This window comes from Anopheles cruzii, chromosome 3, assembly GCF_943734635.1.
Source record: "Anopheles cruzii chromosome 3, idAnoCruzAS_RS32_06, whole genome shotgun sequence".
Taxonomy (NCBI): domain Eukaryota; kingdom Metazoa; phylum Arthropoda; class Insecta; order Diptera; family Culicidae; genus Anopheles; species Anopheles cruzii.
This window is the reverse complement of record NC_069145.1, coordinates 27,805,179-27,831,207: the sequence shown is the minus strand read 5'-3', so window position 1 is coordinate 27,831,207 and position 26,029 is coordinate 27,805,179. Positions and strand designations below refer to the sequence as shown.

At 50.5% G+C, this 26,029-nt stretch overlaps 7 protein-coding genes across 8 annotated transcripts; 3 read left to right on the top strand and 4 right to left on the bottom strand.

Moving 5' to 3' along the window:
• The first annotated feature begins 1,058 nt into the window (after window positions 1–1,058).
• Window positions 1,059–5,422, top strand: LOC128271576 (alpha-tocopherol transfer protein-like). Of its 2 annotated transcripts, none has more exons than XM_053009159.1 (4): window positions 1,059–1,144; window positions 4,150–4,477; window positions 4,549–4,909; window positions 4,985–5,422. In XM_053009159.1, the coding sequence occupies exons 2-4, from the start codon at window positions 4,203–4,205 to the stop codon at window positions 5,225–5,227; spliced, it is 879 nt and encodes a 292-aa protein (XP_052865119.1). In that variant the 5' UTR covers window positions 1,059–1,144; window positions 4,150–4,202; the 3' UTR covers window positions 5,228–5,422. The 2 variants fall into 2 exon arrangements, with proteins under 2 accessions (XP_052865119.1, XP_052865120.1); XM_053009160.1 differs by lacking the exon at window positions 1,059–1,144 and adding an exon at window positions 2,596–2,631.
• On the bottom strand, window positions 5,416–6,197 carry LOC128271577 (uncharacterized protein C9orf85 homolog). Its single transcript, XM_053009161.1, has one exon. It carries the CDS (start codon window positions 6,131–6,133, stop codon window positions 5,438–5,440), a length of 696 nt encoding a protein of 231 aa, XP_052865121.1. The 5' UTR covers window positions 6,134–6,197; the 3' UTR covers window positions 5,416–5,437.
• A 532-nt stretch (window positions 6,198–6,729) lies between these two features.
• On the bottom strand, window positions 6,730–7,915 carry LOC128272794 (vacuolar protein sorting-associated protein 37B). Its single transcript, XM_053010672.1, has 3 exons — window positions 7,692–7,915; window positions 7,442–7,613; window positions 6,730–7,368 (listed from the first exon to the last, which is right to left on the bottom strand). The coding sequence occupies exons 1-3, from the start codon at window positions 7,803–7,805 to the stop codon at window positions 6,953–6,955; spliced, it is 702 nt and encodes a 233-aa protein (XP_052866632.1). The 5' UTR covers window positions 7,806–7,915; the 3' UTR covers window positions 6,730–6,952.
• Window positions 7,916–8,303: 388 nt separating this feature from the next.
• On the bottom strand, window positions 8,304–12,151 carry LOC128271342 (neutral ceramidase-like). Its single transcript, XM_053008815.1, has 4 exons — window positions 11,425–12,151; window positions 10,877–11,310; window positions 9,916–10,788; window positions 8,304–9,856 (listed from the first exon to the last, which is right to left on the bottom strand). Exons 2-4 carry the CDS (start codon window positions 11,006–11,008, stop codon window positions 8,693–8,695), a joined length of 2,169 nt encoding a protein of 722 aa, XP_052864775.1. The 5' UTR covers window positions 11,009–11,310; window positions 11,425–12,151; the 3' UTR covers window positions 8,304–8,692.
• Window positions 12,152–14,712: 2,561 nt separating this feature from the next.
• On the top strand, window positions 14,713–15,612 carry LOC128275567 (dnaJ homolog subfamily C member 30, mitochondrial). The gene has a single exon (XM_053014118.1). The coding sequence runs from the start codon at window positions 14,758–14,760 to the stop codon at window positions 15,499–15,501; it is 744 nt and encodes a 247-aa protein (XP_052870078.1). The 5' UTR covers window positions 14,713–14,757; the 3' UTR covers window positions 15,502–15,612.
• Window positions 15,545–16,656, bottom strand: LOC128275566 (probable 18S rRNA (guanine-N(7))-methyltransferase). The gene is made up of 3 exons (XM_053014117.1): window positions 16,572–16,656; window positions 16,094–16,510; window positions 15,545–16,029 (listed from the first exon to the last, which is right to left on the bottom strand). The coding sequence occupies exons 1-3, from the start codon at window positions 16,608–16,610 to the stop codon at window positions 15,652–15,654; spliced, it is 834 nt and encodes a 277-aa protein (XP_052870077.1). The 5' UTR covers window positions 16,611–16,656; the 3' UTR covers window positions 15,545–15,651.
• Window positions 16,657–17,509: 853 nt separating this feature from the next.
• LOC128270144 (protein unc-45 homolog B) lies at window positions 17,510–20,541 on the top strand. Its single transcript, XM_053007548.1, has 2 exons — window positions 17,510–18,850; window positions 18,933–20,541. The coding sequence occupies exons 1-2, from the start codon at window positions 17,510–17,512 to the stop codon at window positions 20,442–20,444; spliced, it is 2,853 nt and encodes a 950-aa protein (XP_052863508.1). The 3' UTR covers window positions 20,445–20,541.
• Window positions 20,542–26,029: the final 5,488 nt, after the last annotated feature.

The following is a 26,029-nucleotide window of genomic DNA, read 5'->3' as shown; positions in this document are numbered from 1 at the left end:
GCTTCGAATTGCGCCGAGTTCTGAAGTTGGCTTCACTTGTGGCCGAATCGCTTCCTCACCGTAGCGTGCGACGAACGTGACACGGTAGCTGCACGTGAGGAACATTTTTATTACCCTACACTGCGAACTTCGCAGACAACAGAATCGAAGCTCGGTCCCTAAATAGAATCCTCTCATTCGGTGCCGGTAACATTTTCAATATATTAACTACCCAAACTGGAACTCGATATACCGATTTGGACCTTTTTGCAAATATCAACATTCAATCTGAGTCTCAGTAGGAACTTTTCCCGCTACCACGTTCCGGTTCCGACCTCACGGTGGTTTCACTCATTATCCGCAAGTGTGACGAAAACCGTGCACCACGGACACGTTTGCCGATCAACGGCGGCAAAACCAGTGGACCATTCCAATACCGGCTAATCGCCCAGCCCGGGCTGCCGGTTGCCCAGTCAACCCGTGGTTGTCGTGTCGCAGGAACATACACATAGTTCCGTAGCCACCGCCACCGGTTGCGGCAACAGCGTCAAGCTAGCTCGCTGCCCGCCGCTGGCTAGCTGGCCGGCCAGTGACGATAAAGTGGCTATAAAATTTTATGACATCGCGCTGTCGTCACTTTGCAAATCGTCCTCGATTGCGGAGTCCTCGATTGCAACAGGTCATTAAAAGGGCAACATAATCGCCCGACCGCCCCGACAGTTGGTGGTAGAAAAATGCAAAGTAAGTCATTTTAAAAGCCAAAAACTGAAACTTCCCCCCAGAAACCTGGTGGCGGTTGGAAAACATTTTACATGTTGTTGTGATCGATTATTTTCCTTCGGAAAAGCCCTCACCCGGTCATCATCGTAAGTAAAAGCTGCCGGGCGGCACCGATTGGCCAAGTTTCTATCGTGCACTTCCTGTTCTTGTCGCATGCGAGGAGCACGAAAGCATGTTTTCGCATGAATCATGCTGCGTTATCCCCTCCGCTACGGGGCCACCACCCGTCCCGGGGCGGTGCGAACCAGTCGCGCCTCCGATACTGATCCGGTCGTCCGTCGGCAGTCAGTTCGGTTCCGACGCTCGCTCCGCACGGTCACGCCTTCTTCCGACCTGTTTCCCGACGCGCCGTTGTTGTTGTGTTGTCCCACGAGACTGTTGGCAGGTACGAAATCGGGCAGAAGCTCGGGCCGTTTCCATTACGTCACGGCCGTCGCGGTGACAGCCGACCGCACAAACCGCAGGCCCTGTCCGAGGGCTCTGGTGTGGCCAAATGATGGACACCGAAAAATCCGTCCGCATCTTGTCCTCGCCAAGTGGATGCAAAGTGCAAAACTCCGTCCTCGGTTAGCGTCGGGTTGATGGCCACGGCTGCTAAAAATAACCGTCGTCACCCGTTTTCCCGCGCATCCTTCTCACATGGCGGCCGGTGCCGTGCCCTGGGCCCGTCGTAAGAAACGTGCAAGCTGAGCGGTTTGCGGTTTTTGTTGATATTTTGGCGTCGACCCCCTTGTTCCTGGCGTTATCCGTCCGACACACCGCTTCGGCCAGCAAAACCAAGTGGCCTGTGGAAATACCTGTGGCAAGTGAACCAGAGCAGAAGCAAGAGTTCTTGTTGAGAGTGAAACGCTTCACAAGTTTTCATCAGGCGCGTTTGAGATTGTTTTTAATCGTTGTTCTATTACACGTTGTTTCACATCCTCTGTGAAATGGCCGCAAAGGGGGCTCGCCTGTAAAACGCATGTAAACACCTGTATGGTCGATAAATTGCAGAGTGTGTGTGGTAAACGTGTAGCTGCCGAAGGGGGCTGAAATTGTTTCACGTGTACGGCGGGTCCCTTGACAAACACTTGGGCACGGTATTATTATGGCCACGAGAAGGTTCCGCATTCAGCTGAATGCCGTATCAGGTCGTTTAATAGTTTAAGAAGTTAAACATTTCGTTAAGCATCTTTAGCGAAAACATCGAAGCCTCAAAAACTGTTCGCGTTGTCGACGGTCTTCTCTTTCGCTCGCTGACATTGTCCCCAATACACCTCGCCTAATAACTAGTTTCGGATAAACCTGAATGGTGCCTATACTTAGACACGCGGCAATCTTTCGCCCATCGGGTGAACCCACGATCCGTCGAGAAGCCCACCGAAGTGGGTCACCGAAAAGTGACAGTCTTGTACTGCATTGTCAGCGTAAAGTTTTGGAAACTGATTGACACTCCAGTCTGGGTGGTCTTGCTTGAGGAGTTGTCTTCAAACTTTCGCTACTTGGCCCACTCGCGCCAAGAGCCTCTCCGCGGACGGATAATGCTATGAAAAAAGGCCTAAGCCACCACCGTATCGGACCGTAAAACGTACTCGTCGCCGTTGTCGTTAGAAGCCCCAACTCTCGCCTCAACACCACAGTTCGTCGATGGCTATCGCATCGGCCAGACCCTGGCGGTCGGAGGCTGGCCCACGTCTTAGATGTTCGTGCTAGGCGACGGTATGTGGCAATCGCTTGCCTGACCGGTTTTTTTCAAGAAGCATAATCCAGCCTTACATAATTTCCTCGTGCGCTGGAACCGCGAAAGTGTGGCCGAGTTCTGCCAAGCGCGACGGAGAAATCAACGTACCCTTCGGTGTTGGCAACCGTATTTGCCATCGCTACTGGAAACAGGTATTAGAGGAATGGTTAGAAATAATGCGGTGCTGTAGAAATTTGGGAATTACGAGATAAAGTAACACAGCAAATATGTACTTGTTACGTGCATCCGATTCCCGTTGGAACACACAGGGCATTAATTACCACGTGTTGGGCAACCTTACCGAAGATCGAAGAGCGAAGACAGATATTTTCCATCAGCAAATCGCCGGGGCCCGTGGATTTCGAAAGTGTGAATTTGGAGATTTGTTTGAATACCTGTTGCCCGATGCGGGATGTGCGTGAAGTGCGTTTGTTTATTTGTACGGCGAACCGAGATGCAGCCACTTGTCCGAATGTTTTGTTTGAAAGATTCAATTGGCCATCCCACTACTCATAAACCAGAGGACGACCGATCAATCCGGGGAATCGAACCATGCCCTCAATCGTGATGGACAGCTAGTACAACGATGTTATTGCTGTGTCGGATAACTTTCGAACTTTATTGTAACTTAGAGACACCTATTACGAACTGTTTGCCTGTACTCGCCACCAAATGTGTTATTATCTCAATGCCATCGGAAGCGTTTTAGTGGCAGCTTTCATTAAGCTGCTTCGTAATTGCTGCTATTACTATTTTATCTGTTCGTACTTCAACTTGACCGCGGCAGTGACATGCCCCGAAGGTTACAGTGAATAATTTTGGAATTTCAGGGCCCACCGATAAGCACATCGAAGCACTGCTCCCTCGCCCTCTTGGGGCAAGTTTGTATTGCTTCCTAAAGACTTCCGTTCCGGTCTCTGGAAGAAGCGGTCACACCACTTGTCCGTGTTTTCACTCGCCTCAAGACACACTCCATGACCGTGACCTATTGGCTGTGGCCATTGGAGGCGTGAGGCGGTGGATGAATTAATTTGAATTTCTAATCGTGCGTCACATCAACAGCGGACCCCCAGGTTGATCATTAGAGCGTGACGTTGGATGGCACCGTAGCTATTGTCAAGTAATTGCGGTGGGCCTGTAGAACCATGATTGCGCCCCTTAGAACCCCCGACGGCGGTGTTGCCCGTTGGTTGAACTTTGAGAAAAAGTTCTTTCTGACGTTAGTTACTTGCCCCACGGGAGTCAGGAGAGTGTTAGATAGAGGCTTTATTGACTTGCTCGGCGTCAGCTAGGAACGCCATCGACGACTATGCTAATTGAACGATTGCACTTCATAAGCCAATATTTCACCGCTCAGCAAACAGCCCTTCACTATCCTCGACCCTAGCGTAGTGCACAAGTGAACCTGATTTGTGCGGCGCAGGGTGTTGTGCACTCGCTCGATAAGCTACCATTACCTTTAATCGATCAACAACACTCTGCGGTGTGGTTGTCGCAATTTTATAGCTTTTGCAAGCGCTTAAGTGGCGTTGTGACCTCACATCACCTTCTGCACCCAGACAATGAAACATTAGGAGCTAACCTAAGCTAACCCTACAGGCAGAACATGAACCACTGATTTGGGTCAAACCAATGTAAGATTGTTACACGTTTCATTCTCTCTTCCTTAGTCGATTGAACAGGATTCATTAAAAGTAAAAAGGTGTTGGAAAGGGGTTGAAAAATGGAACACGATTTGGGCTACAACCTCGAGGAGGCACTGGATCGGGAGGGTCTTTCCAAGGACGACCTGCTGGCACTTCGCAACCCACCGATCGAGGGTGTTCCGACCACCATAACCGACAGGCAGTTAGCCTGTTTCTTGGACGCGTGCGACAAAAACATCGAGGAAACACGCAAGGTGCTGAAGATCTACTACGAGGCACGCAAAACTTCCCCCGAACTGTTCCACAACCGTGACCCGCTCAGCGCCCCGATTCAGCAGTGTTTGCAAAATCAGTAAGAGAACTGTGGAAGATTTCATTTTGACCTAGACTTACGTTTGGCCCTTTCGTTGCACCTATTGGCAGAGACTACTTCCCACTTCCAACGACCCCCAGCGGATACTCGGTCATTTTCCACCGACTGAAGAATCCGAAAGCTTCCAACTACGTGTTCGATGAGGCCATCAAGACGTACTTCATGACCATCGACTCCTGTCTGTACTCGCAAGGACCACGACCGGGAATCATTTTCCTGTTCGACATGAAAAACGTGGGGCTGATGCATCTGACGCGTATCAACATGAGCTCGGTGCGCAAGTTCTTCAACTACCTACAAGATGGGTTGCCGGCAAAATTGAAGGCGATACACGTTGTGAATGTGGTGTCGTTTTTCGACAAAATCCTGTACATTATCAAACCATTTATACATGCGGAAATTTTGAACATGGTACACAGCAAGCTCCATCACATCCATCTGGGCTCTACTAATGAAGTACACCTTGTTTTTGGGCCATCGTTTCAGTTGTACCTGCATACGTCGAATGCAAATTTCGAAAAGTTCTACGACGAGTGGATCCCCAAACGGTGTCTTCCGTCGGATCTCGGCGGTGACCTAAAGTCCGTGGATGAGCTGCACCAGGAATACTTGGCCGAGTTTGAGAAACAGCGACCCTACTTCCTGGCCGAGGAGCGTCAGCGTAATGGTGGCTCTACGAGTAAAGAGAAATCCGCGGAGGAATGCCTGAAATCGCTGTCGATAGACTAAAACAGCCACACCGGGTTACGGGGGATGCAAAATTGCAACAAGTGATAGTAGACAGTATCAATGCGGAGGCACTTGGCCGATGCAGCCAAACTATTGTGGGTTAGGGAGAGGATATACTTTTTACATTCACTACATCATTGTATTTACTGTTCAAATGGTTTTCTATTAATAAAACAAAGCAATTTTTCAGTAACAAATAAACAGCTTGATTTATTTTTCATTTTCAACTTCACTTGACAAATCATCTACACTCGATAAGCCATCGTAATCTTCGTCTTCGCTACTGAAACCTTCGGAATCGTCTTCCTCCTGCTTGCCGGAGGCCAGCTTGAGCTGCTCGAACTTTTCCATCAGCTCTTCGCGTGTCCTCAGCACAGCGGCATCTGGTTTCTTTCTTCTACCATCGCCTCCGGCATCCGTATCCGAGTCCGAGTCAGCCGCGCCGTTCCTTTGCTTCTTCTTCCCGCGGTTCATGTAGCGTAGAAAGGTGCGCCGTTTTCGCTCGGGAAGCGATTTGATCAACTGATCCATTTCGGCCTTCAGTTTGACCTGTTCCTCCGGTGACGGTTCTGGAGGAATGATGCTCGCGTCATCGGCTGACTTGAGACACTTGGCGCAACACCGGCTACTGAGGGCACACTCGCGGCAGATCTCATGGTAGGCACGTTTCACCTTTCGTTCGCCACACTTATTACACGACTTGGGCTGCGTTAACGGCTTATACTTCCGGTATTTGATTTTCCAATCGATCACGCTCTTGCAGTGCTCACACACCTCGCACACGTTCAGGTTGGTTATCAGCTTGATGAGCGGTGTGTGCTTGTCGTGTAGGTTATTTTTGAAAGCGAACGAGTTCTGGTGCTTCTGTGCCCGGGACCGATGTGTGTCCCCTCGTTTGGAGCTCATTTTCTGCACGGTTCCAACGAGTTAAGGATTTATTTCTACCAGTGCACTGTGGAACAACGTGCGATTGTTTACGACAACACGCCGATGATTGCTTTTCTCTGACGGCCGTTTGACAGTTCTCGGGCCCGGATGACAGTTGTAGCTTGAAGAAGGTGTTTCTTTTCCAATACCCTTTTTCGTCTTTAGAGTTAAACGGAGGCGCTTTTATTTTTATTCTATTTATTTAAAATTGAACGATAATACTCTTGTTTGAGCGTTGGAGCCTTTCACTCCGTGCCAGTCCAAGTCACTACACTTCACACTATCGTGATCTACGTAATTTTTATTATATACGCCAGACGTGAGATAGATACATTTCGCTACGCTCGCATCAGATATTCGTCCGAACATAATTTGATAACTCGTTAGCGTGCTCGCGGCATGTCGATAAAGTATTCCTGAGCATTTCTAGTCCAATTTTCCAACCATCGTCGGTAGTGGTACAAACTAAGACTGGATTTTAAACGTTGGCCTTCAATCTTCTCTTCCAATCAGTTGCTTCGGTTCTGTGGCAATAACTTCTTTCCATCCATGCAGCGTATATATGCTTGCTTATACACGAATCTGGGGCCAATACAGATCTAACTTAACAAATTACGTCCACCGTCACGGGGACATAGCACAATAGCACATTCTAAATATATGTTGTATGAAGCGTGTTGACAGTCGATGAAACATTTGTTCGATACTACCATCCGCTGCTGGTGAGCAGTGTGAGTACGCTGAGTCCTTTCTAATGGACCCCAATCGAAGGGAAGGCATCTGGTAGAGGGGAAAGGTTCAAAAGTGGGGTGGTCGAAACATTGGCAACGGTGGCATCGATGGCATCCCGACCGGGTACGGAACGGCCGGCGGTGAACCGGTGGTCGGTGCGGGAGGTAGGTAGAACTTAGATCCTCCCGATTGGCGCGCCGGCGGGAACGGTGTGCCGTGCTGATTGACGAACGTAGCACCGGAGACAGTGCTACGGTTGGCGTTCGACTGGTTACGCAGCAATTCGATCATCTTGTCCGCTTTGGCTCTCCTACAGTGCATCAGCTTGCGGACGGCCATAAATTGGTCTAGAAATGCGTCAATCGCCAGTTCGTTGTTTAAACACTGTTTCTCAAGCACCTCGGACTCCTCTTCGCATTCAGCAGCAGCAGTCTGTAGCAGGGCGAGCATCGTTTCCGGATTCGTATTACCCGATTTTGATTCTACAGCAAGCGGACAGTAAATGACAGTCATTTGAGCGAAACAGCATTCAAGGCTACGTGCGAATGTACTTACTAAGTTCATTCATTTTTTCATTCACGGATGTGGCCAGCTTTCGCCCCTCTACGGACAGTTCCTGCACCCGCGAGCGCAACTCAATTAATCTCGGTTCCTGCCTTAAATTTTCCTCAGCCAGTCTTCGGTTCTCTACCAGTTGCAGCTCTTTAGAAGATTCGAGTGATTTTACCTACAAGTTCAGAAAGGGTGGCGTGTGAAGTGTTTTGATTGAGATGAGTCACCCCCCATCTAATGCTTCATCCTTTACCGCTTCATTGACCCGTTCGTCTAGCTTCTCGTCGTCGCCCAGCAAATCACGCAATTCGTTCGAGCTGAACGTCTGAAGCGATTGGACCACCTGATTAATGTACGGTTGATACATATTGTCACACTCGGACGCACTAGTTGGCCAGATATCGGCCCGGGCAGGACACGTAAGAGCACTCCAACCCCACGAAAAGCGAGTCGCACTTAACGTCCTCCTCAGACGGGGCTTTGTTTTCGACAATTGCCTTACTCTGAAGCGATTCTTTTTCTCTCGACATTCCACTCGACGATGACAGCTCGCCTGACGTCTATGGAGGGGAAATCACGATTCGAAGTAAAAAGGTAAACAAAGAGGTTCGATTTTCGAAGTTCGATTCAAATTTAAAATCTCCAACCTTCCTCAAAGCTTTAGGCAATGTGGCCAAAGAAGAACGTTACCAAAAACTTCTTCGCTTCTTTGGTACCACGGTCGTGATGAGTCATTCTTCTCCTTATCACACAATCCAAGCCAAGCGGGTTTGGCCTATAGCAGGGACAATGTTAATCTCTGTTTTCTTACTGTAACGTTGTTGCTACGGGCGCCAAAACTTCCCTGCTTCTATAAAATGTCTTTTATTGCACAGAATAAACGCCTAATAAATATACGCCTAATTTACATTCAAAACAACTGGACAACCTTGTAAGGGAAACAAACGTTTCCCAAATAGCATCACCATTCGTTGTGCTCCATAAATAGCTTTGAAGAAGGAAGGGAAATCATTTTAATTTTTGGTATAAATATCGAACCGTATCGGTGTGCTAGCGAAATCACGTACTGTCGTCCACTGGCTCCGACGGCGGGGTGTCTCTTTCAACGTACTTACGCGATCTATCCCAACCCAACTAAACCCATCATACTGTGCGTTGCATACAGTTCCTTCGAGCTTACAGCTCTTCCGGACCGCTCACGGCGTCGCGTGTATACTCTATTATTGGCACAAGTGATATCCGCCCGGAGCACGGCTACTCGACGTAAAAGTTTCGTGTCGTCCCGTTGTAAGGGAATGTGCCGCCCAGAATGTAGCGCCAGTAACCAAAGTGCTGGATCCGGTACGTTCCAGGATCGACCACGTCGGTGATCTCCCACTCCAGCTCGATGTCACTGTACGCGAACAGTGTCGACCGTCGGTACCATTTGAATTTCGTTTCCCAGTTCGCATCCGTCGCAATCACCTCCCATTTGCCGTCGGCGGGCTGGGGCTCTTCCACGCTGTTGGTCTCGAGTGACCGCTCGGCATCGGTCCGTAGCCGTTCCACGGTGAAGTAGGTTGCCTCGTGCATCAGGTTGTTGCGCGGATTGCCAGCGATGAACATCGCGCGAACCGTGTCGCCCAGGTGGTAAGGTGTTTCCTTCGGTTGCACCTTGCAGTCGCCGTAATACCACCCGAAGGGATGCCCGTCGAACACGACTCCCGTGGAGAGCGTGATCTGCTTGTGGTCCTCGAACGGTGGCATCGGTCCTGGCTCGAGCCTTTCGCCGGTGTTGATGGCCCGGACCAGCTTACGGAACTGCTCCAGATAGATGGGGAGCGTGTGTGGACCGTACAGCGTCGAAGCCCCTTCGTACCGCTGGATGGCGTACTCCTCCGGCGTTGTCACGTAGCTCGTGTACATATTTGAGAGTCCCGCAATGACGACGGTTGGTTCTGCCACCGATCCGTCACGGGTTGCCTCTTGACGGATGGCCTCACGCAGACGCCGCCCGGACATGGTGGTGAACTCCGCCGGTACCGCCGCCATGATGAAGTCACCGACGTAGAGCACCTGCGTCGGAACAATCTTGGGCTGGGCCTCGTACGAGAACTTGGTCCGCCCGCTCGCGATCAGGATCGGTTTCGGGGCCTGGCATCGCTTGTCCTCGGCCGTCGGTTGCCCCAGAAGGTCGCGCGCCGTATTCCAGAACCGCGTGTCCGTCAGCTGGGCCTGCCGGAAATCGAACGCTCCCGGCCCGTCGGTGGTGCCCGCCCCGAAGCTGTATCCCATGGCCGGGTAGCACCCGTGGCCCGTCTTCAGCTCACCCGACTCCACATCCACGTACGTCACTTTCGTTTGCGACATGTCGACGAACTGATGGACGAACTTGATCGGTCCAGTCACCTCGCGACCCCCACCGGCAGCCAGCAGCTCCTAAACGGGACAGTGAAAGTGAACCACTCGCAAAATCAGCTCAACGAAGGCCAACTTACCGCGGCAGCATTGTACAGCCTTGTGCCGATGATTTTGGTGCTCTCGAACATGTCCTTCCCGGGGCCGGACGCGATGCAAAATCCGGCACCGGACGGACAGGACGAGGTCAGCATGTCACACGGTAGGCCCGTCTTTTCGCACTTCGGGCCCATCAGGTTCGGCGAAGCGTCACCCAGGTTGGTGGACGCGAACGCACCGACGAATGCACCGCGACCCGCAATCCGCTCCCGGTTCCGGTCTTGCTCGAGCAACACCGACGCGTAGCCCACGTTGTCGCTGGACACGTATCGGTTCGTTTTGTTCATCGAAGTCGGATGGACGGCGTACCAGTTGATCGAGCCAAAGGGCTGCCCGCTCGATTCGTCCACCAGGCGCAGCTGAACCAACCGCTTGTCCGTGTAATCCCGGTACCGGGCGCGCTCCTCCCGCGGGTTGTTCTCGTACGCACTCGGGCTCCGGTTGATGTTCGCATCCGGGATGAGCGTCTCCGAAACGTACAACCGTCCCGGCCGCATCGACTCGTGTGCCCGCACGATGGCCAGCGTGATGCCCTCGACGAGTGCATCAAAGTTCTGGGGCACAAACCCCAGTGATGCGATATCGTAAATGGTGGACATCAGGAAGCCGGATGGGACGCTGTGGCTGTGAGAACCGCTCAGTACCACGTTCTCGAAGCGGTAAACGCTTCCGTAGCGAGTTGCTAGTAGCGCCAGCACCTCACGCTTGACCGCGTGTCCCATCATGGCGGCATCGGCACTGACGAACACGACGCGTTTCCCGTCGGCGCGGTCCTCCTCCTCGAACACGAACGCCCGGGCGAACTGCCGCAGGTGGATGCCCTGGCCGCGCTGCGAAAATTCTCCGTAGCCCATCTGCGGAAGTGAAGGTGATCGACGAATCGCGGGTTAGTGAAGGGTTAGCTTACACGCCGGTTACACACAGCCACAATCGAACACTCACGAAGCCAATCTCGACCGGCGGACCGGTACAGTCCGCCCTCCCCACACCCATCCGATAGCCTGCCGCCGGTGAGGCGTGAACGGCGATGAGCAGAACCACCGTTAGGGTGCCGAAGAACAAAGAGGCCAACATCTTCGCAGACGATGCTCCGACAGCCGGAAGACGATCAGCATTCGCAGCAGCACGTGAAGTGGTAGGTACGTGCTCGGCATACACCTGGATCCGCTCTCGCTGACACTCGTTGTGTTGCAAAAGTTGGGCAACCGGACCCTTGAAGTGGTGCGCTGTAGACACCGATAAGCTGGGGTTCTACGATTCGAACACTGCACCCTCCCGGCACAGATAACGTCGTTTTCCTAGATCCCTTACGGTTTTTGCCAACCCTAGGGGCCAGAGGCCAGACCGTGGCCGCGCACAAAGTCTAGGCTATATTCCTAGTGGACGCAATGCGCAGAAGAGGGAAGCAGATATCGAAAACACGGCAGACACATATCGGAGGTGATTAGATTAGATATTGGCAACCCAGCCGGGGAGAGATTTGTACCAACCTATTTTTCGAGGGGGGCTTTGGTGGGCTCCCCCATACACCGTCCGGAATTGATTGGTTCCGAAATGATGATTGAGCGATCTTTTACAACGCGTTTCGGGGGTTCGTACCTCGTACGGTGCTGGGCTTACTGGTATCCCAACATTCACACAACTGTGCCGCAGCCTTCCGCTGTTTTTTACGGCTACGACTACGGTACCCCACTTCGCACTGACCAACGGAAGGTCAACCGACGTTTTTAATTTAAACTGTGTTTACTTTTGAATTTGGTGCTCGTCCAACTACTATCACCTGGTCGGCTGCAATTGCGCCAGGTGAAGTGGTTACTGGCGGGCTCGTCGGTTGCTATGGTTGCCAGGCCAATCCAAGTGGAGCACGGACGCTGGCTGACCACTCCGTCCCGTTACTACCGGTTGCTTCGATTGGTTGGCGTGTTTTTAATGAGTTTGCTTCTTTATCACTGTCACGAGGTGCGGGGCCAGCGCACGAAGGGCACCAGCAAGACTCGAGCGCACTTTTTCTTTCTCCTTCGCCGCCTGCGACTGCGACGCGGTTGCTCCACTTCGTTCGCTGTTGCTGCTGACTCATGAAGGCTTCCGAGGGGCGTCTGAGAAAATATTTTCAAACAGCACGTGTGCGTAATAAGTGACTCGGACGCGAGCACTAGCGGGCCTAGTGCAAAACAAGCCAGGTCGGGCGAGGTTGTACTGGGTACGACCACGGCGACGACGCTGTTCTCGACTCAAACTGTCGACCAAGACTGACCGCGGGGCGAACTTCTGCTGGCGGTGTGACTCCACCGCGCGACGATGAGGTCCTCGCGTCGCCGCCACCACCGCAGCGCCCTGGAAGCACTTTCGCTTGGTAAACTTCCGCAACGCTTCTCATCTTTCCTGGTGTCGTCTTTGTTTGTTTGCTCCCCCCTTTCCCCAGGCTGGCTGGCCAGAACACAACAAGCTACGGCTCCTACTGCGACGCGCACGCTGAGATAAAGAAAAACTGCGAAGCGTCGCACCGCGACGCGCCCCGCGCTCCAGCCGCTCAGAGGCATCAGCGGGTTTGCGAGCAGGCAGGTCCGCCCGCCGTAAACAACTCTCCCTTCACCCCGTTAGCCGGTCGAGAACGTGCACATGTGTGGGGCTCCTTTGGCGGTGGTCGACCTTCGCGCGAGGCGCATGTTTGCGCACCGCGTCGCGTTGCGCGCGCGTTCTTTAAGCGGACAATACGCGCGAGAGCAAACGTAGAGGAGAATGAGAGAAAATCAGAGAGAGATACAGGGAGTGGACACAACAGGTATAGATCAACTTGCGCATCGCGCATCCGCGAGCGCGACGACCATTGCGCGTTAAAGCTCGGAAACTGTCGAATCGGACGAGAAGTTCGCCTTCTCGAAGCGAAGGGTTCTCGAAACATCGTAAGTAACAAAAACTGGCACTTGGCGCAATGTTGGACCACTTGGCGGCTCAAGCGTCTCGGCGCCCTCAGACAATGATAGCGAGCAGTGCGACTTGCCGTCCTTTGGATTTCTTAGCGCAACTGTGAAAGGAGTAACTCGACCATGTGCGCCGCCCGCGCGATTGCCGCCACAGCTTTGCGATCGTGATGAAGTGATCGCCACATTTGGACCCCCCAATTTTATTATCTGATTCAGCTCGCTTCCTTGTTTGTGTATCCTTCGACGCGCGGTCTAACCTCTCGGTCAATGAACGTCTCGCATGAATTCGTAACAAAAATAAGTCGCCAACGGATAACGGTGTCTCGTTTGGTGTATCTTGATTTGGGGCCGGTTTAAGTCTAAGCAACTAGCGAGAGTGAGCTCCACCAGACTATGGTTTCCGCGTGGCGTATTGTTTACGGAAGAGGTCGTGAGTGTTCAGAACCGGTGACTTCGAGGTGTGGCGGCTCCGATGATGAATCCGTACGCTTCTGCGAGAGTCCACCGAAAGACAAACAAGTGGCGCACAGAATACGCATTGAGGCTGTAAAGTTCAAATAAGCGCCCATTAATTGCCCTCAGATTGAACCATCGGTTCACGCCGCAACCCACCGCATCGTTATTTGCTTGGTGCGGTGCTGGGGTGAGTTTGTTTTTTGTCCGTTTTTCAGCAGCCTAGCTGAAGATCGAACACTCAAAACTCAAGTGAAGCCACAAGGCGAGATATGCGTGGTACGATCGGTGCAATCGAGAAATCGAATTAAGTGTTTTCAAGGTCGATGGGTCTCGATTTAACTGCGCGCGCTCGCTTGTGCAACGCTTGGCCTCTTGAAAGCAATGCGAAAAGAAAGGATGCTGTTGCTGTGTGTGTTACTGCTCTTCTTGAGCCACGGTAGCAATCTACTATATGGGTCACAAGAAGTGTCTTTCAATGTACAGGCCCGCGCGTAGGCCCGCGCTGCGAGAAAAGCTTTCTATTTCTCTGGCCTTCCTTGTCGTAATTGTGGAGCGCTTCTTGTTGCTACAGTCATTTGGCATTTCATTAGCAAGTTGCCGTCAAGCACTGCAATAGTAGGATGATAGATGCTGTGAACAATATTTTTCATTTGGGGCATTGTTTCGCAAAGCACAATCTATACGGCGGACGTGGCAAGAACAAAAAGCACCCAATGTATTTGGAAATGTTTTATTCAATCCAATTATTTACCAGCGATTAGCTTGACTGCTTCTCGTTTTTTTCGACATTTTAGATTTTTTTTTACAGAAATCGTTTGCCTGATGAGGGTTTGTGGCGGAAGAGGTAACGTTAGAACGTGCTCGTGTCATTAAAACAAATGATTCAGATACCACACTTTACGGTGCCTTCACATGCTCAAATGTGTATTTATGAAATGTTAATGCCCAATTTGAAGCATAACCCATAACAGCAATCATGTTCACCTTACACATGCCGTATTAAACGATACAACCAGCTCCTTTTGTTGCACTTTCGAATCAAAATTCACACACAATCGCTAATACATTGACTACCACTGCCTCATCTATCTTTGGACATTCTCGGATAAGGCATCAAAATTAGTCAACTCCGAAAGAGCTCCTCGAGGTCAATTCATTCACAGATTATTTTATTTAAGTTAGCTCCAGCTAAGTAACTTAAGGACTACCGTCGTTAACCCTAGGCATCGGACGGACTAATTTAAAACTTCCTCGTCGTCTTTGAGGCTTGAAGGAATGAAATGTGCCTAGAATTCCGAACCACGTTTTCGTGTTCGAATTTCGAACATAGCGAAACCACCTGATCGGCGAATCGCGAAAGTGACAAAATGAAATGTCAAATTATGTAAACATGACATAACGTTAGCCAAAAGCCTTAAAGTTTGGCGCTAGTTCTTTAGGTAAATGAGTGTAAAATGTATCGGTTCGATTGGTAATGTGCTTAGAATGGGGCCGAATTGGCACCCTCTAAACTGCTGGCTTGGCCGTGCGGTTCTGTTGAGATGTACCGAATCGCGGAAGCGGTGGATTAGCTACGGGGTGGTGCTGCTCCGGAACCACTATGATTCGCTCGGCGTGACGCCTAATGCCACACAGAACGACATCAAGCAGGCGTACTACAGCCAGTCAAAGCTCTACCATCCCGACAAGAACAAAGGAAGCGACATCGCTGCACAAAAGTTCCGGGAAATCACGGCCGCGTATGAAGTGCTCGGCAACTACCGGTTGCGGAAGCTGTACGATAAAGGAATCCTGCATACAGCCGGCAACGAGTACGCTAATGCGACACATACGCAGACGGAACCGGTGGAGGACGATGCACAGACGCGGTTCTACAAGAAGCGGATGGAACGATCGCAAGCACCGAGCGCAACGGGTCGCACTCCGATCTACGATTTCGACGAGTGGTCCCGAAACCACTACGGGTCACGGTTCGAACAGAAGATGAAGGCCGAAGAACGGTTCCGCAAGAAAGCGGAGCGAGAGGAGATATTTAAGACACGGTTGCAGCACGAGTACATCATTCTCCCTTTAATAGTGTTCTGCGTATTGTACTTCATTGTAATGATCCAGGAGAGTTCCTACGACACACCAAAACCGGCGACGAAAGATGAGTCCGACATAGAAAATGGTGTGAATGAGAAATGAATTGGCTAAGCTACGAGAAACGAGATGCTTTATTTATGTGTAAATATTTTAGATCAATAATAACGGTGCTATAGATGGTGCGTTATCCGGGTCATACACCATCATCAACGCGATCGGTTGTGTTTTCATTGTGTGTTTGGTTTTTGTTGCTTAAAAGCGTCCACTTCGTTTTCTTGCCGTGTAGCGAGAATCTTTTCGTGTTTCTTCGCCGTGCTGCCTCCGGCGTTCCTTTTTGGCCTCAATCCATTCGCGCGACTTCTTCAGCGGCTTTCCACGTGCATTTTTGGCAAACTCTCGCTTCTTGTTGTACGGAACCTGACTTTCACCCTCCGTTGTGCCGAGGGCTACCGGCAACTTGGCAACACCACCCGTCATCAGCACCAGGAAGTACTTTTTCGCTTTGCTAGAGTTGGGATAATCGACGACTAGGCCACCGTAGAACCCGGCCTTCATCGCTTGCGTTGTGACCAGTTCGATTTGCTCTCCGTTCTCCGGGTAGAACTGAAACACGGCCCGAGCATTTCGGGTCTTAAAAGACAGGACATCGAAATATAAAGAACAAAACTATGCTATCGACTAGGATTTCTCTTACCAGACTGGCAAACAGTGTGCTGAAAAATTGATACAGACGTTTCGGTGGTACGTGTGTTTTCTTGTCCGCGTTACAAAGCCACTGGAGAGCCGAAATCGATACTGCGCCATCGAATGTGCCGGCTTTGAAAGGCATCCCTTGACCCATGTCCCCAAGCAGCAGATCTCCTTCGACCTCACGTTCCAGCGCAACGTCCAGCATGGGTTTTGATATGTCGACACCGATCCACTGGTGTCCCTGATCCTCTAGCACACTTCCCGACAAGCCCGATCCGCAGCCAATATCCAGAATCAGTTTGGGATCGTCATCGTCCGGATCGAGGGCCAGCAGCTCGATCGCACGTTCGCACATCTGAACCTGGATGTCGATGATGCGTGTGTTGTTTGTGTACTTTTGTGCCTCATCCTCGTTGTAGAACTGTGCGATAAAGGATCGTGTGAATAGCATTCTTTCTTCAGATGGTTCGTTACATACTTACAATCTCTGGCGGTGCGCTATGTTCCGGCCGACGAGACATTTTCACAATGCTACGTTGTTGAGCGACTTTAACGTTGTTTTTGTTTTTATGTACGACGAAAACATGCGGTCGCCCGGCAGGCGAACTGACAGGAGAGTGTTTACATTTATAGTTTGTCTAGCAACCACCAGGCGTGCTGTTGAAAGGGAAAATAAAGCGAATTACTCCCAGTTTTCATGGAATAGTTGAATGAAACCTATCATAAATTCAAAGAAAATGCAGAGTACATTGTATTATCGATCAGAGTATGCACTCGTTGCTACGCGATTGTTAACCGCGGTGATTTTGTTAAATCTCACGTCCCAACATCGACAGTCAAATAAAAGGATTGTCAAACGCATTGACAGCTGTTTGTTATTATTAGTCACCCTTCGGCCGATAGAAATTTGTACGATCGCCGGCAAAGAAACATCTGTTTTTTGTGCGACTTATTAGCGTTAAGATCCAATATCTTGAATCAAAGTTGTTTCGTTTATTAGAAGTGATTTACCTTGCGTGCCAAAAGTGCCAAATATTTTCAATATTATCTGCGTTCACAGCGGTACAAACGTAAATAGGTTACCACGGAACATACTGCCTTTGCGGAACACGGTGCGAGGTGGTGCCGTATGGTTTAAAAATAGAAAATTTTCAATTTTCGCCCAGCATGCGCGGATTGGAAAATAGCCGGTGGCAGTACTGATGCACGACGGATGCACGGAGCGCTCGTAACGACGAGAAAGTTGGAGAACAGTCTAGAACGACAACGAGCAGGTTATAAGAGCGAGAACCTCGTGGCGATTGCATGAGATTTTTGAATAGGAAAGTGATCAATTCAGAAGCACTAAAAGGGACTCCCAGTGACTAGGGCAACGTATAGAGAAAGTGTGTGACGAAAAAGCAGGATATTGGTTAGAACAATGGTTGCAGAACATGAAAGTCTTCAGGTGGATGCGGACCAAGCTACCACTTTCAAGGAACGCGGAAACGATCTGTTCAAGGAGGATCGCTGGGAAGAGGCGATCGAGTGGTACACGAAAGCAATCAATGCAGGTGAAAAGCACAAGGACTTGCCGGTGTTTTACAAGAACCGTGCCGCGGCCTATCTGAAGCTGAAACAGTACGAAAATGCACGAGTCGATTGCACGGCCTCCTTGGAGGGTTGCCCGAACGATCCGAAGGGTCTGTTCCGTCGCTTTCAAGCCCTGGAAGCTCTGGAACGGTTCGAGGAAGCATACAAGGACCTGCGCACGATACACACTCACGATCCCAGCAATAAGGCGATCAAACCACACCTGGAACGGTTACACATGATCGTGCAGGAGCGCGCCCGTCAACGTGCCCAAACCTCCAACAAGGTGGCCCAGATGTTCGAGATCGCGTTCGACATCGGTGCCGCGAAGGATAAGCGCGAACAGGCAATGAACAACATTGTGGTGCTATCGCGGGAACACGCCGGTGTGGAAGTGATGATGAAGGAGGGATTGACCGCACGCATTGGCAAGCTACTGAAGGTGGAGAAAAATAATGAACTCATCACGAACGCGATCCGCGCCGTGGACGGCGTTTGTCTGAGAAACGCAGAGCGTACGAAGCAAGTCATTCGCGAGCTCGGAATACCCTGGTTCCTGCAGATGCTGGATTGCAACGCCGAGGATCGGGTCGCCGCCACCCAACACTGTATGCAAACGGTGCTCAACTCCCTTTCCGGCTTGGAGAACACGGAGGACAGCAAACCGATCGATGCGCTTGTGAAAGAGAATCAGCAGGTCATCGATACGCTGCTCACGTGCCTACTGTACTCAGTCACCGATCGTACGATTACGGGAATGGCGCGGGACTCTATCGTAGAGCTGCTGATTCGAAATGTACATTATAAAACACTGAACTGGGCAGAACGGCTGGTGGAGCTCAAGGGTCTGCTGAGACTCATGGAGATCTGCTCGGAGTTGGAGGAGTACAAGTACGAAAGCGCCATGAATATTACGCCGTCCTCGCGCACGATCGCTGCCGTATGTCTGTCGCGCATCTACGAGAACATGTACTACGACGCGGCTCGTGAACTGTTCACCGAACAGATTGCGGAGTTTGTCAAGGACAAGCTGCTAACGCCAGACCACGAATCGAAGGTGCGTGTTACGGTGGCGATCACCTCACTGTTGCTGGGACCGCTGGACGTTGGCAACACAATCATCTCACGGGAAGGTGTGATGCAGATGATCCTCGTGATGGCTCAATCCGACGATCTGCTCGAGCAAAAGGTAAGCAACGCACAACGTAATAGATGTTTTGAGTTCCTACGTGAATCCTTCGTCGCTAACCTTACATTCCGATCTCTCTTAGGTTGCTTGTGAGTGTTTGATTGCTGCCGCGTCGAAGAAAGACAAAGCAAAGGGTCTGGTCCAGTCGGGTGCGGAGATCCTGAAGAAGTTGTACACCTCGAAGAACGAAGAGATTCGTGTTCGTGCCTTGGTCGGCCTGTGTAAGATCGGCAGCTCGGGAGGATTGGATGCCTCCATTAGGCCGTTCGCCGACGGGTCGACGAAGAAACTGGCCGAGGCGTGTCGTCGGTTTCTGGTTAAACCGGGCAAGGATAAGGACATTCGAAAGTTTGCCGCCGAGGGACTTGCTTATCTGACGCTCGACGCTGAGGTGAAAGAAAAACTGGTCGAAGATCGCGCCGCCATTCAGGGACTGATCGAGCTGGCCAAGACGGGTGACCAGTCGGCACTGTATGGTGTTGTAACGACGCTCGTAAATCTGGTGAACGCGTACGAAAAGCAGGAGATGAACAACGAGCTCATTGAGCTGGCCAAGTTCGCCAAACACCACATCCCGGAGGAACACGAGCTGGATGATCCGGATTTTGTGTCGGCGCGCATCACCATACTGGCTGAGGAGGGCGTAACGTCTGGTTTGGTTGCCCTCTGCAAAACCGAGAGTGACAATTCGAAGGAGATGATTGCACGCGTATTCAACGCTCTGTGCAGCGAGCAGGAAGTTCGTGGAAAAGTCGTCCAGCAGGGCGGAGCGAAGGTACTGCTGCCGTTGGCCCTGAATGGAACGGAAAACACAAAACGCCATGCCGCCCAAGCACTGTCACGAATTGGTATCACCATCAATCCGGAGGTAGCTTTCCCGGGCCAGCGCAACCTAGAAGTAATCAGACCGCTGATGAATCAGCTGCATCCGGACTACAATTCGCTGGAGAACTTTGAGGCTCTAATGGCGCTCTGCAACCTAGCGGCAATGAACGAGTCCACCCGGCAGCGTATACTAAAGGAGCAGGGGCTGAGTAAGGTCGAAGCGTACATGCTGGAGGACCATTTGATGCTGTGCCGAGCTGCGACCCAGGTGATGTGCAATTTGGTTCAGTCACCGGAAGTGGTCGAAGCGTACGAAGGGGACAACGATCGGGTGAAGATGCTTGCGTTGTTGTGCGAAGAAGAGGATGAAGATACTGCGCTGGCGGCTTCTGGGACACTTGCCTACCTAACCGCCGTCTCCGAGCGTTGCTGCGCAAAAATGTTTGACGTGGGCAGCTGGCAGCAGGTGTTTCGCACACTGGTAGCTAACCCCAGCCCGGGAGTGCAGTACCGCGGGATGGTCATCATCAGAAACGTGATCAAAACGAGCCGCCAGCTGTCATCGAAACTGTTCGAAACAGACGTACTGCAGATGATGTACGGCGTGACGCAACTGAACGACGAGCAGCGTGCGAAAGCCATCGAGTGCGCCCGGGAGTGTCTAAAGTTGGCGGAAGAGGCTCGGTTAATTCAGGAAAACGAGGACGCCGACATGGCACCGGATGTGTTCAAACAACAGGAGGCGTCAATCGAGGAAATCTACGATTAGACCCAGCCGGAAGAGAGTGCATTACAATCATCGATATTTATTATTTTTAACACTGTTTTCAAGTCTGTTAGGTTTTCGTTAAAAGAAAAGGATCGGATTCGTACTTATCAACACGTTACGATTAGATAACCTTTTCATGGTTTTTCGAGTGACAAAAAACCCCTATTTTAAATTTAATGACAATAAAATATGAATAAGAATATATTAATCATGATCGTTGTTGTTTGGGTTACTGTTTTAGTTTCTACCAGTTTTCCCACCTAACAGGGACGAAATTGATCGTCCACTCGATACTCACTGCTCACTTTAGACTCACCAACGAACATCCAGCCCAGTGTTCATGCGTTTCACTAGATAGTTTTCCCCATCACATGAGAAAATTTTTGGAGTGAACCATTTCCCCTGACCTCACGCGTGTGAGAAAACTCTTTCCCCTCAATTCAAGAAAAGTTCACAAGGCGAACCAACACGTGACACTTTTCTCACCTTCTCACTCGAGTGAGAAAACTCTTTCCCCTCAACTCACTTAACTTACATGTGAAAGTCTTCTCATCATAGTGAAGTTTTCCTATTTCTCTCTAGTGAGAGGGACGAGTACACTACGTGGAGAGAATTTCCCCTTTCGCTGTGAGAATTAATGAGACGAGAAGAGAACGACGGTGGAGGCAAAGAAGAAATGTCCTTTTCTCACGTTTTCCCGCTCCGTGGAGAGCGGCGAGAAGTTGTCGGTTACTATCCGATCTCTACGGTTCGTGTCGATTTGACATTTCACGAGCATCCTTTCGCAGGGAACCGAGCCGAAGCGAATCGAATGGCCGTGCCGTACGCATTTGTGGTCTCGTTCGAGGATCTAGGACTGGGGCAAGGTAAATTATGTTGCTGTAGATTCTGCACCGCGGTGTGTCGTCCACCGTCGTCGTCGTCGTACACGAACCCGTGACCACGCTAGGCAACTCGTCACCCACCAACGGCGCCCGGTAATGGAAACCAGCTTCTGCGCTTACTTGCCCCGGATCACGCACCGGACGGGTTTTTTGGCATTGTTTTAGATTAATAGCCCCTATGGACCGTTGACAAACAGCCATAATTTTATAAACAGATTCACGTCGTTAATGACGCTCGAACGGAAGTTTCGCTGGAAGCCCCTTTCGATTCTTTCAGCTTTTTGGCATATTTTTTTCACACATTTCAAGAGCTCTTCTCGCGGTACTCTTTAACCGCTGTCGATGGATCAGGGGTGGTCGTCCCGTGCAAACCGAATGGTCGCGTGCTGTCAACCCATCTCCATTAGAAATCGTTTGACAGTTATTTTTCGGTCCGAGCGGGCCCAGCCTTTTCGGAAGCGTCCCGCGGCCACTCTTAGCTGGCGGATGGAAGGTGATACTTCATTTTGGGCGATTTTTGGGCGCATGTTTCCGGGTGTCTCCTTCTTTTTGTGCTTTTGGGGGTAACTTTTCCGGCCACTTGTTTGTTGGTGCTTGGTTTTATCAGCGCCATGCTCAGTTTACGTTTGGTCGCGATCCGTCCGCCGGTTTGTTGTTTCCGCCCCATCTACCCGATTACTTATCACGGGCTGGCCGGAGGACACAGTATAATGGTACGTGACTTTAGTTAGAAGCAGTCAAAGCTGCGCGGACTGTTTCCGTTCGTGATTAGGCGGGTGCTCGAATGGCCAATAAAATAATCCGCCTCTAATCCGTAACGCATCCGCTTCCGGCCACATTTCACACAAGCAAATATTGCAAACGGCACGGATTACAGTGTTGCAATTTGAATCGACCGGTTCAAAAACCCATTTACCACCTAACCACGCATCGTACATTGTTTTTCGTTTGTGAACCATAATAAATTCCTCTCGAAATATTGTTTATGCGTGATTTTACGATGATTAACGCTATTAACGGGCCGATTATGTCATCGCACCAGTTCGAACGCGCCAGCCTAATTAGCGCACGTTCCACTACTTCAGTGCCACCCAGTTTCGGACTTCCGGAAGGCCGCCCCGGAAGGTCCAGTCCCCTGAGGTCCAGCTCGGGCCCGTTAGCCCTTCCGACCGACCCGTGGCACATTATACGACGGTCTGGTCCGTGGTGGGTCGCGAGATGAACGAACGATTAAGGAAAACAGGGAATCGCCCAAAAAGAAAAGAATGGATCAGGGTAAAGGAAAAAAAAGGCGAACACTAAAATCTATATATATAAAAATCAAGTTGTGTCTGTATGTCCCTTATAGACTCCGAAACTACTGGACCGATTGACTCGAAATTTGGTATACAGGGGTTTTTGGGGCCGGGGAGTGCAATAGTCAAGGTTAGAAACCCCTCACCCCCCTCTTTCTTTGCCCTCCCATACAACTAACTGTTAAAAACATCAATTACTCCACAAGTTATGAATCGAATTTCATCAAAACTTGCACAGTGGTTGCTGGTCACCTGAGAAACCATGTGACGAAATTTGGTCCTTGCAGGACGAGGGGAAGGGGGGGTCCCCATACAACCCCAATCCTTAAAATACGTCCTAGGGCAATATGGGTATCGTTTCTTAGGTTTTGGTGGTCTCTAAATCGATTGGTTTCCCTTAAAAGCCTTTTCCTTCCTTCTTCCACCTATCACCACCCCTCATTCCATCCATCTTGAAGTAGTGTGATGTTGGGGGGAACTGCATAGTTTGCGTTTAATTTTTAAAGAAGGTGAGAAAGAGAGGAAGAGAGATATAGAGAGGGAGAGATAGAGAGGGAGTGAGAGAGAGGGAGCGCGAGATAGATAGAGAGAGAGGGGGGAGGGAGACGGAGAAAGAGAGAGAGAGATCTTTCTCTCTCTGAGAAAGATACAAAGAGAGAGAGAGAAAGAGAGAGATAGATAGATAGATAGAGAGAGAGAGATACAGAAAAAGAGAGAGAGAGAGAGAGAGAGAGAGAGAGATACAGAAAAGAGAAAGATAGAAAGAGAGGAAAAAGAGAGATAGAGAGAGAGAGAGAGAGAGAGAGAGAGAAAGAGAGAGGGAGAGAGAGAGAGAGAGAGAGATAGCAACGGACTGGGGGGCTCCCATGCAAACGTAACATAAAATTCAGCATAATTCGGGTTGTTTTCGAACAAATCGAACCTAATTCTGCAGGTGGGAGTTTTTGGGAAGGGGACATGTTCTGGTGATTTTTTGAAACCCTTCGCCACTTTACAAAGGGGTGGCTCCCATACAAAATTAGGGTAAATTGCAGCAAAATTCGAAAAGTGTTCAAACAATTTGAGTCAAATTTAGCAGGTGCGAGTTTTGCCATGTATCCAACGTTAAGCGGGAAGGAAAGCCAATCGGATACATCACCGGGAAGCCCTTTCATTCGGAACAGAGTAACGGGAGGAGGAAAGAGAAACTAAACAAATACGTCACCGGGAAGCCCGATCGTCTGAAAAGTAGAAGTAACGGGAAATGCAAAGGGAAGCTGATCGGATACGTCACCAGGAAGTCCGTTGAAACGTCGGATAATCGAGAAATGAGGATGAAATGAGGCGTGGCAACGCGCGCCGGGATCAGCTAGTAAAAAATAAAACTTTTGTCATTAATCTAATGTTTGTAGCCGGCTAACAATGGCCAACAACGGATCTAAAAAAACAAGCGTCAAGGAAACCAAGATCCAAGAAACGGAAAATGGGCAACTTTTTTCTTCGGAGCCCACCCGGGGCGGGGTCACCGATGATGGGCGGAAGTGGAAAATAAAAATCTCCCAACTCGACCGGAACGCAGAAAGACCGAGTCAGCGCACAACTTTTGCGCCCAACGGCTCGTGCGCCCCATCGTCGCGGCGGTGGCCTCCTCGATGGTGTAGATTATGTTATGATTTCATTTAATGCCCACGCATGGGAGGGTCGCGGTCGCGGGATGCTTTCCCGGAGTCGCCGTGGCGGGGGGGCGAATCGTAGGCGAGATAAAATAAATTTTCCCATCACTTTTCCCATTTTGCCTTATCGTTGTTTCGTTCCGTTTTGTTATTGTTTTCCCTCCTTTTACTGTCCATTCCCAGATCGGGCAAAGGGGTTAGGATCGGTAGCGGGTGAAGTTTTTACACTCGAGAGCGCCAAGTGTATGATTTTGTTTCGTATCGCCGGATAAGCCGTCCCGAAAGCTAGATTTATGGCCGCTAATGCCAATTATTCGGCTTCTCGCCGAGTGGTCGACACGCCATCTGCGAGGCCAGCTTCTGGGGCGAACGGGCCACCGGACAGCCACCGACGCCGGAAACCGCCGGGTCTTCCGGTCGGTCCGGAGTTTATCGGTTCAGCGGCCGTCGCCTTTTTCGGGATTCGATAATATGGTGCCAAAGATGTTCCTTTTCTTCGCCGGCGCTTCGCCGCGTGCGCCCTGAACCGTGAGGAGACACCGAGAAAAGCGCCCGACCGATTCCTCCTCGAATGATGAATGACTGTCCTGTTCATTATGGAAGGGCTTACCGGAGGATAAAGGCACGAGTTTTTCGTCGCGATGTTACGCTAATGCGCCCCCTCTCGGATTTGGTGACTCGGGTTCCGTAATCCTTTCGGCAATCCATTCCACGGCGGCGGCGGCGGCAAATAACACCAAGTGCAGTGTCAAGTGCTCTGGGACGCCAACCCGGCGGGAATTGGGCGGGCTGGCACTAATTATTCCCTTGAGATGGGATGCTTTGGCCGCTACGCGAAGGCCGCTCGTTGAAAGTTAATTAAACCTCACTGCCGATCCTTTGTGTGCGAGGAAGCATGGGATAGTTTTAGTATTCGAAGAAGTTTGGCATTAATGCTTGCGGTAATGTAATTTCGCTACAAGTCAGTAGCGAGTGACGATATCCGACTGGAAACCGGACCAGGTTTGAAGCCGGATATTAAAGTATTTAATAAAACGCACTCGACCACAATCAGTTTTATATAAATTCATACATGGAAGAATGTTTCATGGATTTGTTTCCCTGAGACTGCCTTCCCTTATTGCCTCTTGAACCATTTCCAGTACCCGTGTTCCAAAAAATCGTGCGTTCAAACTATCCTTGGTGTGTCCTTCGTTTGAGATGCTCAAAAGTCGAGTACCGGAATAAATGTTGCATTTAAACGTCAAAACAAATTTAAAACCGTTTTCAATCGATTTTTCAACAATGATGCGGAACCCATGCAGTGCACAATGTAACAGCCGCCGGGGTTTACTCTGCTGTTTGGATAAATTAAATTTGGTCCGCCAGTGTTTTGAATCCCCTCCGGGTACGACGTCACCCCGAACAGAAATGGGCTGGAATCGGCATGATTAGTGAAAACATTGCCGACCCCACGCTGAATTGAGCTTAATCGCGAAATTGGGTCATTCGCGGCGACAGTAGGGGAATAAAATAAAACTTCAGCTTACGGCACACGGCTCATTACTTAAACGATTTGAAAGACATTGCCAACGGACCCGGCGGACGGCGAAGACATCGCAGGGAAGGACAGAGTATTTGCGGTGCGGTCTTACGATTATGAGCCGACGGAGGAGCCGACAGAACGCGAACCCGACTGTCCCCGTTTTTAGCTACCACTTTGCCAATCGACGTACCGTTTTGATGTTGATTACTGGTTCGTCGATAACCCCGAC

Bases quoted from the DNA above. Each gene is read 5' to 3' on its own strand.
- LOC128271342 (XM_053008815.1), bottom strand. From the start codon at position 11,008: ATGTTGGCCTCTTTGTTCTTCGGCACCCTAACGGTGGTTCTGCTCATC. The intron at 10,789-10,876 runs GTGAGTGTTCGA...TCACTTCCGCAG, and splicing joins CGCCGGTCGAGATTGGCTTC to ATGGGCTACGGAGAATTTTC. The intron at 9,857-9,915 runs GTAAGTTGGCCT...TGTCCCGTTTAG, and splicing joins GGCTGTACAATGCTGCCGCG to GAGCTGCTGGCTGCCGGTGG.
- LOC128270144 (XM_053007548.1), top strand. From the start codon at position 17,510: ATGGTTGCAGAACATGAAAGTCTTCAGGTGGATGCGGACCAAGCTACC. The intron at 18,851-18,932 runs GTAAGCAACGCA...GATCTCTCTTAG, and splicing joins ACGATCTGCTCGAGCAAAAG to GTTGCTTGTGAGTGTTTGAT.
- LOC128271576 (XM_053009159.1), top strand. From the start codon at position 4,203: ATGGAACACGATTTGGGCTACAACCTCGAGGAGGCACTGGATCGGGAG. The intron at 4,478-4,548 runs GTAAGAGAACTG...ACCTATTGGCAG, and splicing joins CAGCAGTGTTTGCAAAATCA to AGACTACTTCCCACTTCCAA. The intron at 4,910-4,984 runs GTACACAGCAAG...CCATCGTTTCAG, and splicing joins ATGCGGAAATTTTGAACATG to TTGTACCTGCATACGTCGAA.
- LOC128275566 (XM_053014117.1), bottom strand. From the start codon at position 16,610: ATGTCTCGTCGGCCGGAACATAGCGCACCGCCAGAGATT. The intron at 16,511-16,571 runs GTAAGTATGTAA...TTTATCGCACAG, and splicing joins ATAGCGCACCGCCAGAGATT to TTCTACAACGAGGATGAGGC. The intron at 16,030-16,093 runs GTAAGAGAAATC...CTGTCTTTTAAG, and splicing joins GCACACTGTTTGCCAGTCTG to ACCCGAAATGCTCGGGCCGT.
- LOC128272794 (XM_053010672.1), bottom strand. From the start codon at position 7,805: ATGTATCAACCGTACATTAATCAGGTGGTCCAATCGCTTCAGACGTTC. The intron at 7,614-7,691 runs GTAAAGGATGAA...CTGAACTTGTAG, and splicing joins ACGAACGGGTCAATGAAGCG to GTAAAATCACTCGAATCTTC. The intron at 7,369-7,441 runs GTAAGTACATTC...CGCTTGCTGTAG, and splicing joins TGAAAAAATGAATGAACTTA to AATCAAAATCGGGTAATACG.
- LOC128271577 (XM_053009161.1), bottom strand. From the start codon at position 6,133: ATGAGCTCCAAACGAGGGGACACACATCGGTCCCGGGCACAGAAGCAC.
- LOC128275567 (XM_053014118.1), top strand. From the start codon at position 14,758: ATGAGTGTAAAATGTATCGGTTCGATTGGTAATGTGCTTAGAATGGGG.